At 33.1% G+C, this 15,355-nt stretch overlaps 2 protein-coding genes across 2 annotated transcripts; one reads left to right on the top strand and one right to left on the bottom strand.

The window, feature by feature from the left end:
- Nucleotides 1-598: 598 nt before the first annotated feature.
- Nucleotides 599-7,981, top strand: LOC124435764 (serine/threonine-protein kinase tousled-like 2; the record flags this gene model as incomplete). Its single annotated transcript, XM_046985725.1, is given in 12 exon segments — nt 599-696; nt 4,639-4,720; nt 5,026-5,117; nt 5,184-5,229; nt 5,334-5,377; nt 5,468-5,549; nt 5,625-5,645; nt 5,746-5,812; nt 6,081-6,268; nt 6,825-6,878; nt 7,305-7,412; nt 7,516-7,981. Coding segments are annotated over 12 exon segments (1,011 nt in total), but the record flags the coding sequence as incomplete, so codon positions are not given.
- Nucleotides 7,982-8,266: 285 nt separating this feature from the next.
- On the bottom strand, nt 8,267-14,566 carry LOC124435761. The gene is given in 16 exon segments (XM_046985720.1): nt 8,267-8,499; nt 8,985-9,080; nt 9,903-9,941; nt 10,013-10,026; nt 10,029-10,131; nt 10,577-10,688; nt 10,690-10,745; nt 11,624-11,708; nt 11,972-12,063; nt 12,137-12,234; nt 12,237-12,266; nt 12,432-12,527; nt 12,771-12,906; nt 12,985-13,121; nt 13,323-13,470; nt 14,319-14,566. Coding segments are annotated over 16 exon segments (1,605 nt in total). The 5' UTR covers nt 14,469-14,566; the 3' UTR covers nt 8,267-8,286.
- Between the last annotated feature and the right edge of the window lie 789 nt (nt 14,567-15,355).

Here is a 15,355-nt window from a genome sequence, read left to right as displayed (position 1 = left end):
AGATAGAGTCCTGAGCATTATCTAATGCGAGGGACTTTAAATCTCATTGAAAGAAATGATCATGCCCTAACTGTCTTAGAACATGGCCACGAAGGTGTTAATCTTACCTGCGTAATTCGTATTTTCTATTTAGAGAAAATTAATAAAGAAATGAACAATAAAAAACAATTTCCAAATTAGTATTGTCTATATAGAGAATACTTTTGAGCTATTGTATTCCATTGTTTTCCCTCCATCTGTGCAATTCATTTTGTCGAAATTCCGTTTTTCATGTTCATGTTTGTACGTTAAGTCAACGATGTTCATGTTTGTACTTTAAGTCAACGATGTTCATGTTTGTACGTTAAGTCAACGATGTTCATGTTTGTACGTTAAGTCAACGATGTTCATGTTTGTACTTTAAGTCGATGTTCATGTTTGTACGTTAAGTCAACGATGTTCATGTTTGTACGTTAAGTCAACGATGTTCATGTTTGTACGTTAAGTCAACGATGTTCATGTTTGTACGTTAAGTCAACAATAATACTTTAATAATTTTAGTTTAATTTTCGTGCATGTATATATTTATGCACATAAAATTTGAAAGGACATTTTGTAGGAGGAAAGTGAGCTTTCGACCGAGTTAGAAAAACTTGAAAGAGAACGTAATCTTCATATTCGCGAGATGAAACGTTTACATAATGAAGATAAGTCAAGGTGAGAAAGAATATTTTGTGATAAAAATATTCACTTTACCTCAAGTTAATATAAGATCAATCACTTCATTCTTTAATGTATATTGAATAAAATGTATGGTAAGTAAAATGTATGGTAAGTAAAATGTACGGTGAGTAAAATGTATGGTAAGTAAAATGTATGGCGAGTGAAATGTATGGTGAGTGAAATGTATGGTAAGTGAAATGTATGGTAAGTGAAATGTATGGTAAGTGAAATGTATGGTAAGTGAAATGTATGATGAGTGAAATGTATGGTGAGTGAAATGTATGATGAGTGAAATGTATGGTGAGTGAAATGTATGGTGAGTGAAATTTATGGCGAGTGAAATGTATGGCAGAGTGAAATGTATGGTGAGTGAAATGTATGGTAAGTGAAATGTATGGTGAGTGAAATGTATGGTGAGTGAAATGTATGATGAGTGAAATGTATGGTGAGTGAAATGTATGGTGAGTGAAATGTATGGTAAGTGAAATGTATGGTAAGTGAAATGTATGGTAAGTGAAATGTATGGTGAGTGAAATGTATGGTAAGTGAAATGTATGGTGAGTGAAATGTATGGTGAGTGAAATGTATGGTAAGTGAAATGTATGGCGAGTGAAATGTATGGCGAGTGAAATGTATGGTGAGTGAAATGTATGGTAAGTGAAATATATAAAAGATAAACGTTTCTCCGGATTTTTAAATGATTTTTATTGAGCTTTCGACTCGTTGCTTCGAGCCTTCATCAGAATGAGGATATTTATTTACACGTGTTTTTAGCTTGGAGACGTTTAGAGCGTCTAATTGGATTAGTGTGTGGATTAATGTGATTGGATGGGGTGAAATGCGTTGCCATGGGTTTTGGTGTGTTGTTAATATGGTTGGTGTTAATATAATTAGAGTGTAGTGTTTTAGTTTTGGTGTTGTTTGTAGTTTTTTTGTCCTTTTTCTTTAGTTGTGAGTATATGATGGGTATGTCTATATGTCTGTTTATTGTGTCGTTGTCTTCACTGTACCAAGCTTCTTTAAATTCGCGTGCGTGTTTAGTCTGTGCGCGTCCGAGTACTTTAGTTTCTGTCCAGTCGAATGTGTGGTTGTTTCCGTGGGTATGTTCTGCCGGTAGTGAGTTCGGATCTCGTAAAATGAAATGAAATGTATGATGAAATGAAATGAAATGTATGTGAGTGAAATGTATGATGAGTGAAATGTATGGTGAGTGAAATGTATGGTGAGTGAAATGTATGGTAAGTAAAATGTATCGTAAGTGAAATGTATGGTGAGTGAAATGTATGATGAGTGAAATGTATGGTAAGTAAAATGTATGGTAAGTGAAATGTATGGTGAGTAAAATGGTGAGTGAAATGTGGTGAAGTAAAATGTATGGTAGAGGTGAAATGTATGGCAGGTGAAATGTATGATGAGTGAAATGTATGGTGAGTGGAATGTATGGTGAGTGAAATGTATGTGAAAGTAAAATGTATGGTGAGTGAAATGTATGATGGGTGGGAATGTATGGTGAGTGAAATGTATGGTGAGTGAAATGTATGGTAAGTAAAATGTATGGTAAGTGAAATGTATGGTGAGTGAAATGTATGATGAGTGAAATGTGGTGAGTGAAATGTGGTGAGTGAAATGTATGGTGAAAGTAATGTATGGTAAGTGGAAATGTATGGTAAAATGTGGTGAGGTGGAATGTATGCTTGAGTGAAATGTGGGCTGAAATGTAAGGTGAGTGAAACATGGTAAGTGCTGGAAATGTAGTGGTGAGTGAAATGTATGATGATTGAAATGTATGGTGAAATTGAAATGTATGGTGAGTGAAATGTATGGTAAGTAAAATGTATGGTGAAATGAAATATTATGGTGAGTGAAATGTATGATGGTGAAATGTTGGCATTAAATAAAATGTCAGATTGAGTAAAATGTATGGTGAGTAAAATGTATGGTGAGTGAAATGTATGGTGATAAAATGTATGGTAAGTGATGTATGGTGAGTAAAATGTATGGTGAGTGAAATGTATGAAATAAAATGTTATGGTGAGTGTGAATGTGTAATTGGTAGGTAGTGGGGTAATGTATGGTGTGAGTAAAATGTATGGTGAGATGTATGGTGAAGTGAATAGTGCAGAGTAAAAGATGTATGGTGGGTAGAATGTGGTGAAGTGGGAATGTATGGTGGTGAGTATGTGGTGGGAGTAAATGTAGTGGGTGAAATGTATGGTGAAGTAAAATGTACAGTGAGTAAAAGTATGGTAGAGTAAAATGTATGGTGAATTGAAGTGTATGGTGAGTGAAATGTATGGTGAGTGAAATGTGGTGGGTGAAATGTATAGTTAGCAGAAATGTATGGTGAGTAGGATTTATGGTGAGTGAAATGTATGGTGAGTGAAATGTATGGTAAAGTGAAATGTGTGGTAAGTGAAATGTATGTTGTAGTGATATGTATGGAGTGAAATGTATGGTAAGTGAAATGTATGGTGAGTGAAATGTATGGTGAGTGAAATGTATGGTAAGTGAAATGTATGGCGAGTGAAATGTATGGCAGTGAAATGTATGAGTGAATTGAAATGTATGGTAAGTTAAATATATAAAAGATAAACGTTTCTCGGATTTTTTAATGATTTTTATTGAGCTTCGACTCGTTGCTGACTTCATCAGAATGAGGATATTTATTCATGTTTTAGCTTGGAGACGTTTAGAGCGTCTAATTGGATTAGTGTGGATTAATGTGATTGGATGGGGTGAAAGTTACCATGGGTTTTAGTGTGTTGTTAATATGGTTGGTGTGTATAATTAGAGTGTAGTGTTTGGTTTTGACATTGTTTGTAGTTTTTGTCCTTTTTCTTTGGTTGTGAGTATATGATGGGTATGTCTATATGTCTGTTTATTGTGTCGTTGTCTTCACTGCATGCTTCTTTAATTCGCGTGCGTGTTTAGTCTGTGCGCGTCGAGTATGAGTTTTGTCCAGTCAAATGTGTGGTTGTTTCCGTGGGTATGTTCATGGTAGTGAGTTTGGATCTCGTAAAATGAAATGAAATGTATGATGAAATGAAATAGATGTGATAGATGTGTCAGATTGAGTGTGTGATTGGGTGGGGAGTGGTGAGTGAAAGTGTGGTGGTGAAATGTGGTGAGGTAATGTATCGTGGTGGAATGTGGTGAGTGAGTGGTGGTGAGTGAATGTATGGTAGATGTGTAATTTGTGGTGAGTGTGTGAATTTGGTGATCAAATGTGTGGTGGTGTGGGTGAGTGTGGTGGGTGAAATGTATGGTGAGTAAATGTATGGTGGGTGATGTGGTAAGGTAAATGTATGGTGGAGGTGAAATGTATGGTGAGTAAAATGTGGTGGTGGTGAATGTGTGAATGGGAGTAAGATGTACGTGAGTAAAAGATGTGAGGTGATAATGTATGGTGGTGGGAAATGTATGATGAATTGGAATTTGGGTAAGGTGTGGTGGTGAGTATGGTGGGTGGAAATGTGATGGGTGAAATTTATGGTGAGTGAAATGTATGGTGAGGTGAAATGTATGGTGGAGTGAAATGTATGGTGAGTGAAAATATAGTGAGTGAAATGTATGGTGAGTGAAAGGTATGGTGGAGTGAAATGTATGGTGAGTGAAATGTATGGTGGAAGTATGGTGTGAGTGAAATGTGGTGAGTGAAATGTATGGTGAAGTGAAATGTATAGTTAGAAATGTATGGTGGAAAATGTAGGTGACTGAAATGTATGGTGAGTGAAATGTATGGTGAGTGAAATGTATGGTGAGTGAAATGTATAGTTAGTGAAATGTATGGCGAGTGAAGTTTATGGTGAGTGAAATGTATGGTGAGTGAAATGTATGGTGAGTAAAATGTTTGGGACTAATATAAGTTTGAAAATCCAGGCATGTTTATTAAATTCGACAAAATTGTTTATTGCTACATAATTATTTTTTTTATAGATTTAAAGATAATCCAACTTTATCTGAAAGATATCTTCTCCTTCATCTTTTAGGAAAAGGGGGATTTAGTGAGGTTCATAAGGTACAATAATAGATTGTTATGATTGAAATCTTGTACATATTTTATATTTAAGTTATGTGTCTTAGGTTGTATCGATAAAGGGTAAACATAAATATTTACATTTGCATTGCAATGTTCGCCAGTTCGTTTCCTTATAAAAATATTTGATCACTCTTGCTCAAAATTAATTTGTGTTTTAACATCCAACAGTTGATTTTATAACATTTTGTGTTGTACTGTTGTACAACGATGAGTGGTGTGTGTTTTGCCACCTAAATCTTGTTACGCAATTTTGTGTACTTAATGTTTAACTATTTACTTTCAAGGGATTTGATTTAAAGGAACAACGTCATGTTGCATGTAAAATACACCAGTTAAATAATGATTGGAAAGAAGATAAAAAAATTACATCAGGTACGTGTGTAATTACCTGAGTTGTGCTTGCTATCAGCTCTTTTTTTATGAAGAAATTTTCTTGTTTTAGACACGCTATTAGAGAATACAACATTCACAAGACTTTAAACCATCATGTATGTTGTGTATGCCTTGTCATGTATATGAATGATTTGTGATGAATGGAAACAAGGAAAAATGCTTTATAGAATTCTAACATTTTGTTTGGTTTATTTTGTAGAGAATAGTTCGCCTGTATGATGTTTTTGAAATTGATTCAAATTCGTAAGTTATTTGATAACGATGAATTATGTAATTTTTTCAATTTGGAGTACATTATATTTTTGTGATCAAACATATTGTCTGTTTGTGTAGATTTTGTACTGTCTTAGAATATTGCGACGGAAATGACCTAGATTTTTTGTTAAAACAACACAAAACAATTGCCGAAAAAGAGGTATGAAGTAAAGTCGACTTCATTTCTGTCTCATTGAGATGATAACTTTTTAAAATTTTGTTATGATTTTTTCAGGCCAGATCAATAATAATGCAAGTATGTAAGAACGATTGTATTGTTTTTCTTGCTGTACAAACTTTGATACTGAATATTTTTTTAATAAAATAAAAGCTAAGACATAATGTTTTAACTTCAGGTAGTAAGTGCTCTGAAATATTTAAATGAAAGGGAACATCCAATTATTCATTATGATTTAAAACCGGGTAGGTCACTTCAAACACCATTATCAAATATTTATGTCTCTCAATTCATTTGAATTTTGAAAGAAAAGTAATTGAATAATGTGACAGTAGACATATTTTTTTTATAAGTCGAAAAACCTTTCCATTTGCCTACCAACTAATAAGAAAATCAACAGCCAAATTTTTCTTTAAAAAAATCGCCTTTGCGACTGTAAAATAAAATTTTGATATCTCTTAACTTTTGAAAATTTGGCTTGTGTGATGAAAAATATGACTTTACTGTACGTAGGTAATATTCTCTTGGTGGGAAATGGCTCATTGTGTGGCGAAGTAAAGATCACAGATTTTGGCCTGAGTAAAATTGTGGAGACTGAGGACGATAGTATGGAGTTGACGTCACAGGGAGCTGGTACCTACTGGTATCTCCCCCCTGAATGTTTTGTTGTGAGTAATGAACCTCCAAAGATTTCTTCAAAAGTGAGTGTAGGAAATATTTACAGTGAACAAGAACAATTCAGATGTTTCTTGTAGGTTGTCAACCATCTGGTGTTTAGCTGATACAATGCTTACTTTAATATTTTAAGTTTTTATCATATATGTCCTATATACTTAGAGAAACACTTACTCTCCTCTGACTTATAAAAGTGAAATAGAAATTTAATTATTATATTTAATTAAGTTATACTCCCAACTAGTGTATGAATTATCTCGAAATGGCATTGACTACCAGCTCATTCATGATATGTACTAGATAAAAAAATGATAAAATTAAATCCAATTTCATCAATAAATTATCTGAGGCCTCGCTCACAATCTCCAGGATTGACAGATCATGCCATTTTTGTTTGATATTCACTGGGCAGTTATAATTTTTGACTAGTTTAAGAGAGTTGGAGAGGGGGAAAGGCTAGATTTGGCTATGGGGAAGGAACTAGTTTTGGCTAATGGGGAGGGCTAGTTATGGCTAATGGGGGAGAGGCTAGTTATGGCTGTACTTAACAGATAAATGTTAATAATATTAAATCTTGCGTAGGTTGATGTTTGGTCCGTTGGAGTGATCTTTTATCAGATGTTATACGGTAAAAAGGTTGTTATTTTTTCCATTCTGTTCTATCATATCGTCATATTTGTAAAGAATGTTAGTTTTACTGAAGTACTGTCTTTGGGGTCCTCCAACTAGTAAACAGAGACGAAGCTTTAAATGATTGACCTGGCTGAATGAAAAGATAGATCTTTTATGTAGTAACTATCAAAATATTTTTCAATACATACATTGCCTATGTTTCAGAATATTTGTCAGAAGTGTATGCATTTTATTGAAGTTGCATGACTTGAGAATTCCTAGTAATTTATTTTGAAAGAGAAATGAATGCAATATAATCTTTCAAGTCGCTTTTCCCTCAATAATTTACTTGATAAATCGATCAATATATTTGTATGTGTCATGTTCCATTTATAGTAGTAGCAAAATACTCTTTTAATCTTTGCTTTAGTGATGTTTCTATTTCTTCAGCCATTTGGCCACAATATGTCGCAAACCGCAATCCTTGAAAACAAAACCATTTTAAAAGCAACTGAAGTAGAGTTTCCTCCCAAACCTAGTGTCAGTTTGGAGGCAAAGGTATTATTTTGTAAGGCATTCATCAATTTCTTTCGTAGTTTCTCGTCATTATATATTGACTGATTTTGTTATTCGTTGTTCCTGAAATTTTATATACTTACAGAATTTTGTTCGTCGATGCTTGGAATACAATAAAGACAGTCGTGCTGACGTGTTCGCGATATCTGAAGATCTCTACATTAAACCTGGGGCTGGGAAAAAATCGTCAACGTAGCAGACGGTTATCAACTGATGTTGCAATCAGTGTCCTAGAGAGTTACGTTTTTTTTGTAAGGTAGGTTTTATCATTAGTAGTTAAATACTTTTAAGCTTTTAGGATTTTCTAAAAATTTTTATGTACTATATTTAGATAGTTATGGATTATTTTCGACTGACATAGATGAAAAACCTTGCACAATTTACACGGCGGCTAAACATCTACGTAGTGTGTTTATGTGCAGAAATTTGTGCAAAAATTGTTCAAATATTTACCGAAAAAAATATGGCGATACTCACTAAATGGAGGAAGTGTATTTGTGATGAATTTGATAACAAATAGACTGGAGATAATGTGCGTTCTATCCGGTTAATCCTGTGTGTTTGAACGTGTTTTGTAAATTAGAACGAACACCTAAATATTTCCATTAAAGGACCAAATTTTTGGTCTGGTTATTGCTAACCCATTGCTAACCCATTGCTAACCCATTGCTAACCCATTGCTTTAACCCATTGCTAACCCATTGCTAACCCATTGCTAACCCATTGCTAACCCATTGCTAACCCATTGCTAACCCATTGCTAACCCATTGCTAAATTTGTAAAAAATTAATAGTAAGATGAATAATTTAGTAGCCATCAATGTGTCATCATTAGAATACAATGTTTAAATCGTATATTATTCCATATGAACTGGGGTAAGAACAGGTGATAGTGATTTATAGCTACTTGTTGAACTTCTGCTCCATGTTTCTTTTGATGATATGAACTCTTTGCTTCTCGTCTGCAATAATTGTGGATATGCTTCGACTGTAGGTGAAGAAACCTCGCACTCAGCATTTTGTCTTTTTATGTATTCATGTAAATATGCGCGAGCTGCTATTCTTCCAGACTAAGAAAACACAAAACATTCAATGTCCCTGATATTTTATGTACACACACATGCATGTGCATGCAATGATAGAGATAGAAAACATTGGATAACACGGAATAGTTAGCATACAAGATTCTTTTCACGGTTGATGCCAAATTACTCAATATTATGGAGCATCAAAATTTTTATCTACTCACATTTGAAACGGTGTTGGGCGCGGAAGGATGCGAGTAATGACCAAAGTTTTCAAGTTGCAAAAAATTATTGCTATTCGTCAAGTCTGGCCATTTCGCACAGCACTGCATAAATATGCTTATTTTTTGCATAGTGCATGTGTTGTTGAAAGACAAAAAGGCATTTTGAATCTAAGTGTGGGTAGACACTTTGCCCTATCACCCCTCCCCCCCCCCCTTCCCCTCCACCTTCCTAAGATACAATCGACTGTACGAGATGAGATTTTTTCATTTTTACGATATAAAAGATCCAGGTGTTTATTTCTATACCTCAATAAGAAAAACTTTATCTTCATTTTCCAAATTAAAGTCATTTGCCTCCACATAGTCTGTATCAATTCCAATTGATCGATAAACGTCACGTTTCTAAGAACATTAACTTATTGCTGCAAAATACTTTTTTTTGTAATTTACAAGTTATTGTTGCAAAATACTTTTGTAATTTGTAAATACTAGTCATTGTTGCAAAATACACGACTTGTGTATTGTTGTGTATGGTTGTAAGGCACTTGACCTGTATGTTGTTGTGTTGCTAATGACTTGTGTACTGCTGTAGCTATTGTATTGCGATTGTGTGTTGTATTGTTGTTTACAAAATAACCACTACACAACTCGTGCCATGATTGGTCTATAGCAAAGTTTGCATTAGCCTGTACAAACCAATCTGAGCTCATTGAAATCAATGAAAGAGAATTCGCAAATCAATCATGAATACATATGTGGGAGAAAATTTTAATATTTGCTTTCAATTTATCTGTTTTGCACTGTTTTTTTTTCATAAAAGAAATGAAAGATGTTTTTCGTGTTTGCACTGGCTTATGAAAACCCATTGAACTAAAATACATGGAACGCTGCCTGAAGCAAATAATTGAAGCCAAATCTTACATCAGACACGCGAGATTTTACCCCAGACACGCGTGTGTAGTGTTTCGAGATTCTCTCGCGGAGTGAAAATTGATTACACACGCGTGTCTGAGATAAAATCAAGGCTTCAAAAAATCATTTGGGTTTTGTATTACAGGTAGCGTTCCATGTATTTTAGTTCAGTGTAAAAACGTCGAAGACATTTGTAAAAATTCCATCAAAAAGGTGCTAACTTCTATGCACTGATCAAGTCTTCAGTTTTCACAAACGTTTCCTTGATTTGGATAAGCGTGCATAGTCAAATTACGAGAAACATCAAAGTACCTCAACAAATACACGTTTGGCATTCACTTGTAACGCTGTCTAAAAAGAATTAATAAATTTACTCACTGGTGGACTTTGTAAAGCAAATAAATTTGTGTAACATTACGTACTTGCAAAGTCTGCAAAAATCAGGCAAGTTTTTTATTTCTTTCCTGGTGTATCCGAGAAATCTTTTTTTTAAATTTACGCCTTTCTTCGCCACAAAGGCCATTAATTCCTGAAACGTGATCTATGAAATTTTTTTCAATCAGGTCAGTGGCGGATCAGACTACGTAAAAATAGATTACTGCAGCACATTTTTGGCGTATATTTACATTTCTAAACACCTTAGAAGCTAATCCATTGGTAAAATTATATTCTTTAGAAATAAAAACCATTAGTGTTTTTCTGAAGGTAATTTAAATTTAAAATTGAGGAGCTATAATTTATTTTGACGTACACTAGATCCGCTACTGAATTAGGTTGTTTTAATTTTCACTGAGTAATTTTTTATTTCCAGTAGAAGATATTAAAAAGTATTTTCTCTTATGGTAAAGAAAAAAGTGTTTTCTCGTAACAAAATCATTAACGTATTAACCAATACGTTGTTAACCAATAGTTAATAAGTCATTAACCAATCAAATTACTCGTAACAAAATCATTAACGTATAATATTTTCACAATACCAGACTAACCTCTCCATCATTGTCGTTGTCTACTTCTGAGAATGCTTGCTTTGCGTCACAATCATCGCCAAACAATTGCATTAAATCATTTGGGTGAAGATTTACAGGTTTTTGAAAACTGTGCTAAATTTTGCAAGTTTATTAGGCTGTCTTCATTTAAATTGTTGATTTCCAACTCCTAAATTATAAGTCATATAGAAATCATTAAATGTAAGTTTTTTCAGATATCAGTTTAATATGTTTTGATCTATTGAACTACATAAAAAAGTATCTTTTTTATTATATAAACTTTATCAATTTTTCTAAGCAACGGCTAAATTCTAGCGATGTATTTATGTATGTTTAAAAGCACAAAAAAGACCACATTTCTTTTCAAAACGTCATGAAGTTTATAATAAAAAAAGTCTTATCTGTGATAAACAACAAATCGATATGGGGATAAAATATTCAAACAAATCAATGCATGGCGGCTGCGTGCATTTAGAAATTTTCAATCTTAATTGCTAGTTTACCAAAATGTGCTCATTTTAGATTAGCGAATGGCTTAAATAAAGCAGTAAATAGTTCTATACAGACCTACGTTTGAGAATTTGATTTGAACTTTGCACACAGTTCTAAAGTTATATTTTTTAAACATAAGAAGTCTTGTAAATTTACTCTACATATTCCACTCCATATTTATAGCCCAACTATACTATTGTTCCACTCCATATTTATAGGCAAACCAACTATATTTATAAATAAAAATGACGATACTTGTTCACAAAAGCATGTCACTTTGATGTTTCTAAGATCTAGGAGATTATACAATTTACAAATGTGTTACATTGATGTCGATTCTTGAGTGCGAGCAATAGCGTAACCCGACATGCAAGTCTTGTTACGCCACTGCAACTAAACCATACAAAATATGTCAATTACTTTGGACATTTAGTTAAACCCACCAACAATATAAAACAAAACAGATGATCCATTTAGTTTGAAGTTCACATATATAGCTACCAACTAGCTATGTAAACTTTATGGAATTGTTGTTTTATTATAAATCAATTTTACCTTCATAAATCTATCAACAATGTGAACCATATGTTCGTGTTCAAATTTTGTTTTTTGTTGTTTTCGCTTTAGTTTATATCGTTGTCTATAACCGGAAAAAATGTAGAACTGAAATTATTAAAATACACGAACGAGTCTTATAAGTTTTGATAGCTGTATAAAATTGATTAATATAATCGAGTAATCAACATTTCAAGATAAGTTCAACTAAAATTTTAAATTGATATTCAACTTATCAAATGAATACCTGCAAGAGCAAGCCTTTTATCGAAATAATGAAAACTATTGAGTATTTCAATGTAAAAATCAGTTGAGTTTTCAACTTCATTACACAAGTTGTTCACATACTTAGCAAGTTTTGTGTCTGGAGGAGATGGTGGTTTGTTACCAGGTCTGTCTGATAATGTTGTCTTCATCAATTCTGTTTCACTGTTGGAATACTAAAATCATAATTATTCAATTATTTCAGTTATTTACCAATCATTTGCTGTCAAAGTATCATTGCTCACTAACAAGAATTATTCCCAGCGTTTTTTCATTCCAAGTTCCAAATCGTTCTGATTTTTCATAAAGTCTTTCAAAGTCGTGTATCGAAATTAAACGTTTGAAAACGCATCCTGTGATTCCATTGACAACCACCAACCTTTAGTACACGCAAAATGTACATATAAATATAATCTTCTAATAATATTTTGAATAATTGTTCTTTGAATGGTTAGAGAAATATTTTGTACATGCTCATAATTTCTTACATACAATGAATGGCGGAATTAGTTATTAATACTGAGCAAAAATATCAATCTTGTACCATCAAACACGTGAATTGGGTAGTTACACAGTAAACCACCATCAACATAGACATCTTCTTGACCATTGAACGTTTCTCGAACAACCTGATAAACACCTAAAACATGTACGAAAAATTATGGATATTACAAACTTTGCATAGTGAAAACTGAATTTACTTTCTATTTCATAAGAAAAAAGTGAAAGTATTGCTCACATTAAATGCTAATTTTCAAGTAAATGAAATGTCAAAGTGTATATCATCCAACTTTTTATAAGATTTACGAATTCGCACTTTAGAGTAATCAAGCCTTTCATCTCTTCTCAGTCATTACTCATAATTGGACTCATTTTAATTTACCTGGTAAGGCCATCGACATTTTCACAGCCTTTCGTAATGGGACGTTTGGGGTTGTTTTAGGATGAAAGTATTCTACCGACATATGATTTAAATTGGTAACTACAATACATATCTCTGTGCCAAACAGACGAAATACCTACAATACACATGCTAAATGTATATGTCATTATGATAAATGAATTCACAGGGCGATAAATTATGAAATTTTTTTAACCTCTTTAAAAGTGATATTGCTATCTCCAGTTCTTTCTTTTAACTGTTCACCAAACCAATGGTTTAATTTCTTGCCAGAATTCCAACCAAAACCTTTTCTTAGATTTGGTAGAAGACTACAGTATCCGCAGGAATGGTCTAAATATACCATAAACCATGTTAAATATACATAATTATGCAGACAGTTTATATGGTAGCTTTTGCCTGTTCAATTATCGCAAAGTAGTTTAAAATATTTGGTTCTCGTACATATAGTTGTTTGTTAAAAGTACACTGATGTATTGGAGTTAATCTACAATCGTATTTGAAGGAATTTTATGGGAATGTATGGAGATCTACCTGATAATACTTTGCCAACATCCTGACAAAGAAACTGCTGAAGTTCTTCCGGTGAAACGCGAATTGCTACTAAAGATGCGACCATAGCACCAACACTTGCTCCAGCAAATCGTTTTATGTTTTTTAATATTCCCACTTCTTCTAATACCTGATTGGCATTCATTATACATTACTGTACAAATATTTGTACACATTAAATTTATGTAAATTAAAATGTAACTGTTCTCAGTCATCCTATAGTGTAAGGCCTGGTTCACACGAATGAAATATGCATAAACACAAGCTAAGACAAAAGATTAAACAAAAGAATAAAGGAAGCAACATAAACTTTTACGTAAACGCAAGCATATGAAAAGATTTAAGCATAAGCTAAAATAAGAGTGAAAGAAAAACAAAGGAAGATTTAAATAGATTTTTCTTAGTCTTTGTAAACTGATTTCTTAGTCTTTAGACCTCTAAAGAACTAGAAATAAAAATGTTGTCGTTCTTGCTAAAGATATACTTGTGAACCAGGCCAATAACCCCAGGCCTTATAAAATTTGGTAACCTTTTTTTGTGGTCTTCTACATGGAGGAACCTATGTACGATACTACAATTGTCTTTGAACATTACAGTATTTAGTATAGTATATGTGCTAATACAGACTATTGTGGAATGTGTTGAGTGCCACAATCGTGATGGTAATACTGGTGAATTCGCCACGGAGAAATTATGACGGCCATAACATTGTTAAAATTTAAAATTGTTGCCCATATAACAACTTCCATTCCAATGCTTCTTAAAGGCCTGGGTAATGAGTTGGTCGTTTTAAAATTTAGGTTCTTATTAAACAATTGATAGATTTGCTCATCGGAATATATTTTGTGAATAAAGCATTCGTTTCATGACAGTATTTAAGATTATATTACTGTGTCATTGTCTTTATGTTAATATGAAAAAGCCAAAATTGAACATACATTACAGTGATTTGAAGATGAACATCAGAACATAATATACCTGTAATGCGCCAACATAAGCAATACCTTTGCTTCCTCCTCCTTCAAATACAAGATTTTCAAAAGAAAACTCTTGTTTTCCAAGAAAAACATCCTCCATCGACCTACTGCCTTTAAGAAATGTGGATTCCATGTAAGGTGAGCCGGCCATAATCAGGCTTGTTGCAGATACAACAAAATGTCCAGGCGTGTAGTTTGAATTTCTTCTTTCGTTTAGATGTCCTGGTGTGAGTTGTAGCGAGGTTCTTTTTCTTATCAGTTGCAAAAGAATGCTTGTGATCTGAAGGCTCTGATGTTTTACTTGAAGCGACAGGACTAGAGGTAAAATGTTTCATTTTTTGCTCTTTTTTCTCTGTGTATGAATATTGAGAAATATTCACTTCAGCTGTAACTTTAATGATGTTCTTTGTATGACTTACTCTTCTCACATTTGCCATGTGTTTTTTTGATCTTATCTGAGCTTTTTTATCATTCCATGAATCTTTAGATTTCTGTCTCATTTTTGTCAACCTTAAAGCACAAAAGCCGCTTTATCTACGACGAATATCTGTGCATTTTACAAAATCTATATGTGGGATGATAAACATGATAGATAAAACATATGTATTCAACTGCTGAATCATGTTACTTTACAGTAGGATACTTAAGCTAAGACATAGAAAAAGATTTTTTACGGCAAATGGCTGTTCAATTTTGTGATAAAAATCTTTGTTATCCCCAGTACACCCCCTCCATGTTGTTATAAACGTATTTGTACAACAATGATTTCTACTGACAAAGTCAACTGCTTTGTCATAAAACATTACGATACTGTGTTTTCTACGTGAAAAGTTTTGCAAATTTGGTTTATTTCTTTGAAAGATACTTTATATGATATTTTCGTGCGTAGAAAATTATCGGTTTATCATAGAGACTATGCAAATTTAGAATCCGTTTAAATATAGAGACTAATGCCAATGAATTATTTTTGCAAGATGTTACATTCTATGCCTAAACTTCAACTAAGAAATAGCTATTTTGTAAAACAGCATCGTTAAA

This window comes from Xenia sp. Carnegie-2017, unplaced genomic scaffold (assembly GCF_021976095.1).
Source record: "Xenia sp. Carnegie-2017 unplaced genomic scaffold, XeniaSp_v1 HiC_scaffold_146, whole genome shotgun sequence".
Taxonomy (NCBI): Eukaryota; Metazoa; Cnidaria; class Anthozoa; order Malacalcyonacea; family Xeniidae; genus Xenia; species Xenia sp. Carnegie-2017.
The sequence above is the reverse complement of the archived record's forward strand: the minus strand, read 5'-3'. Positions and strand labels throughout refer to the sequence as shown.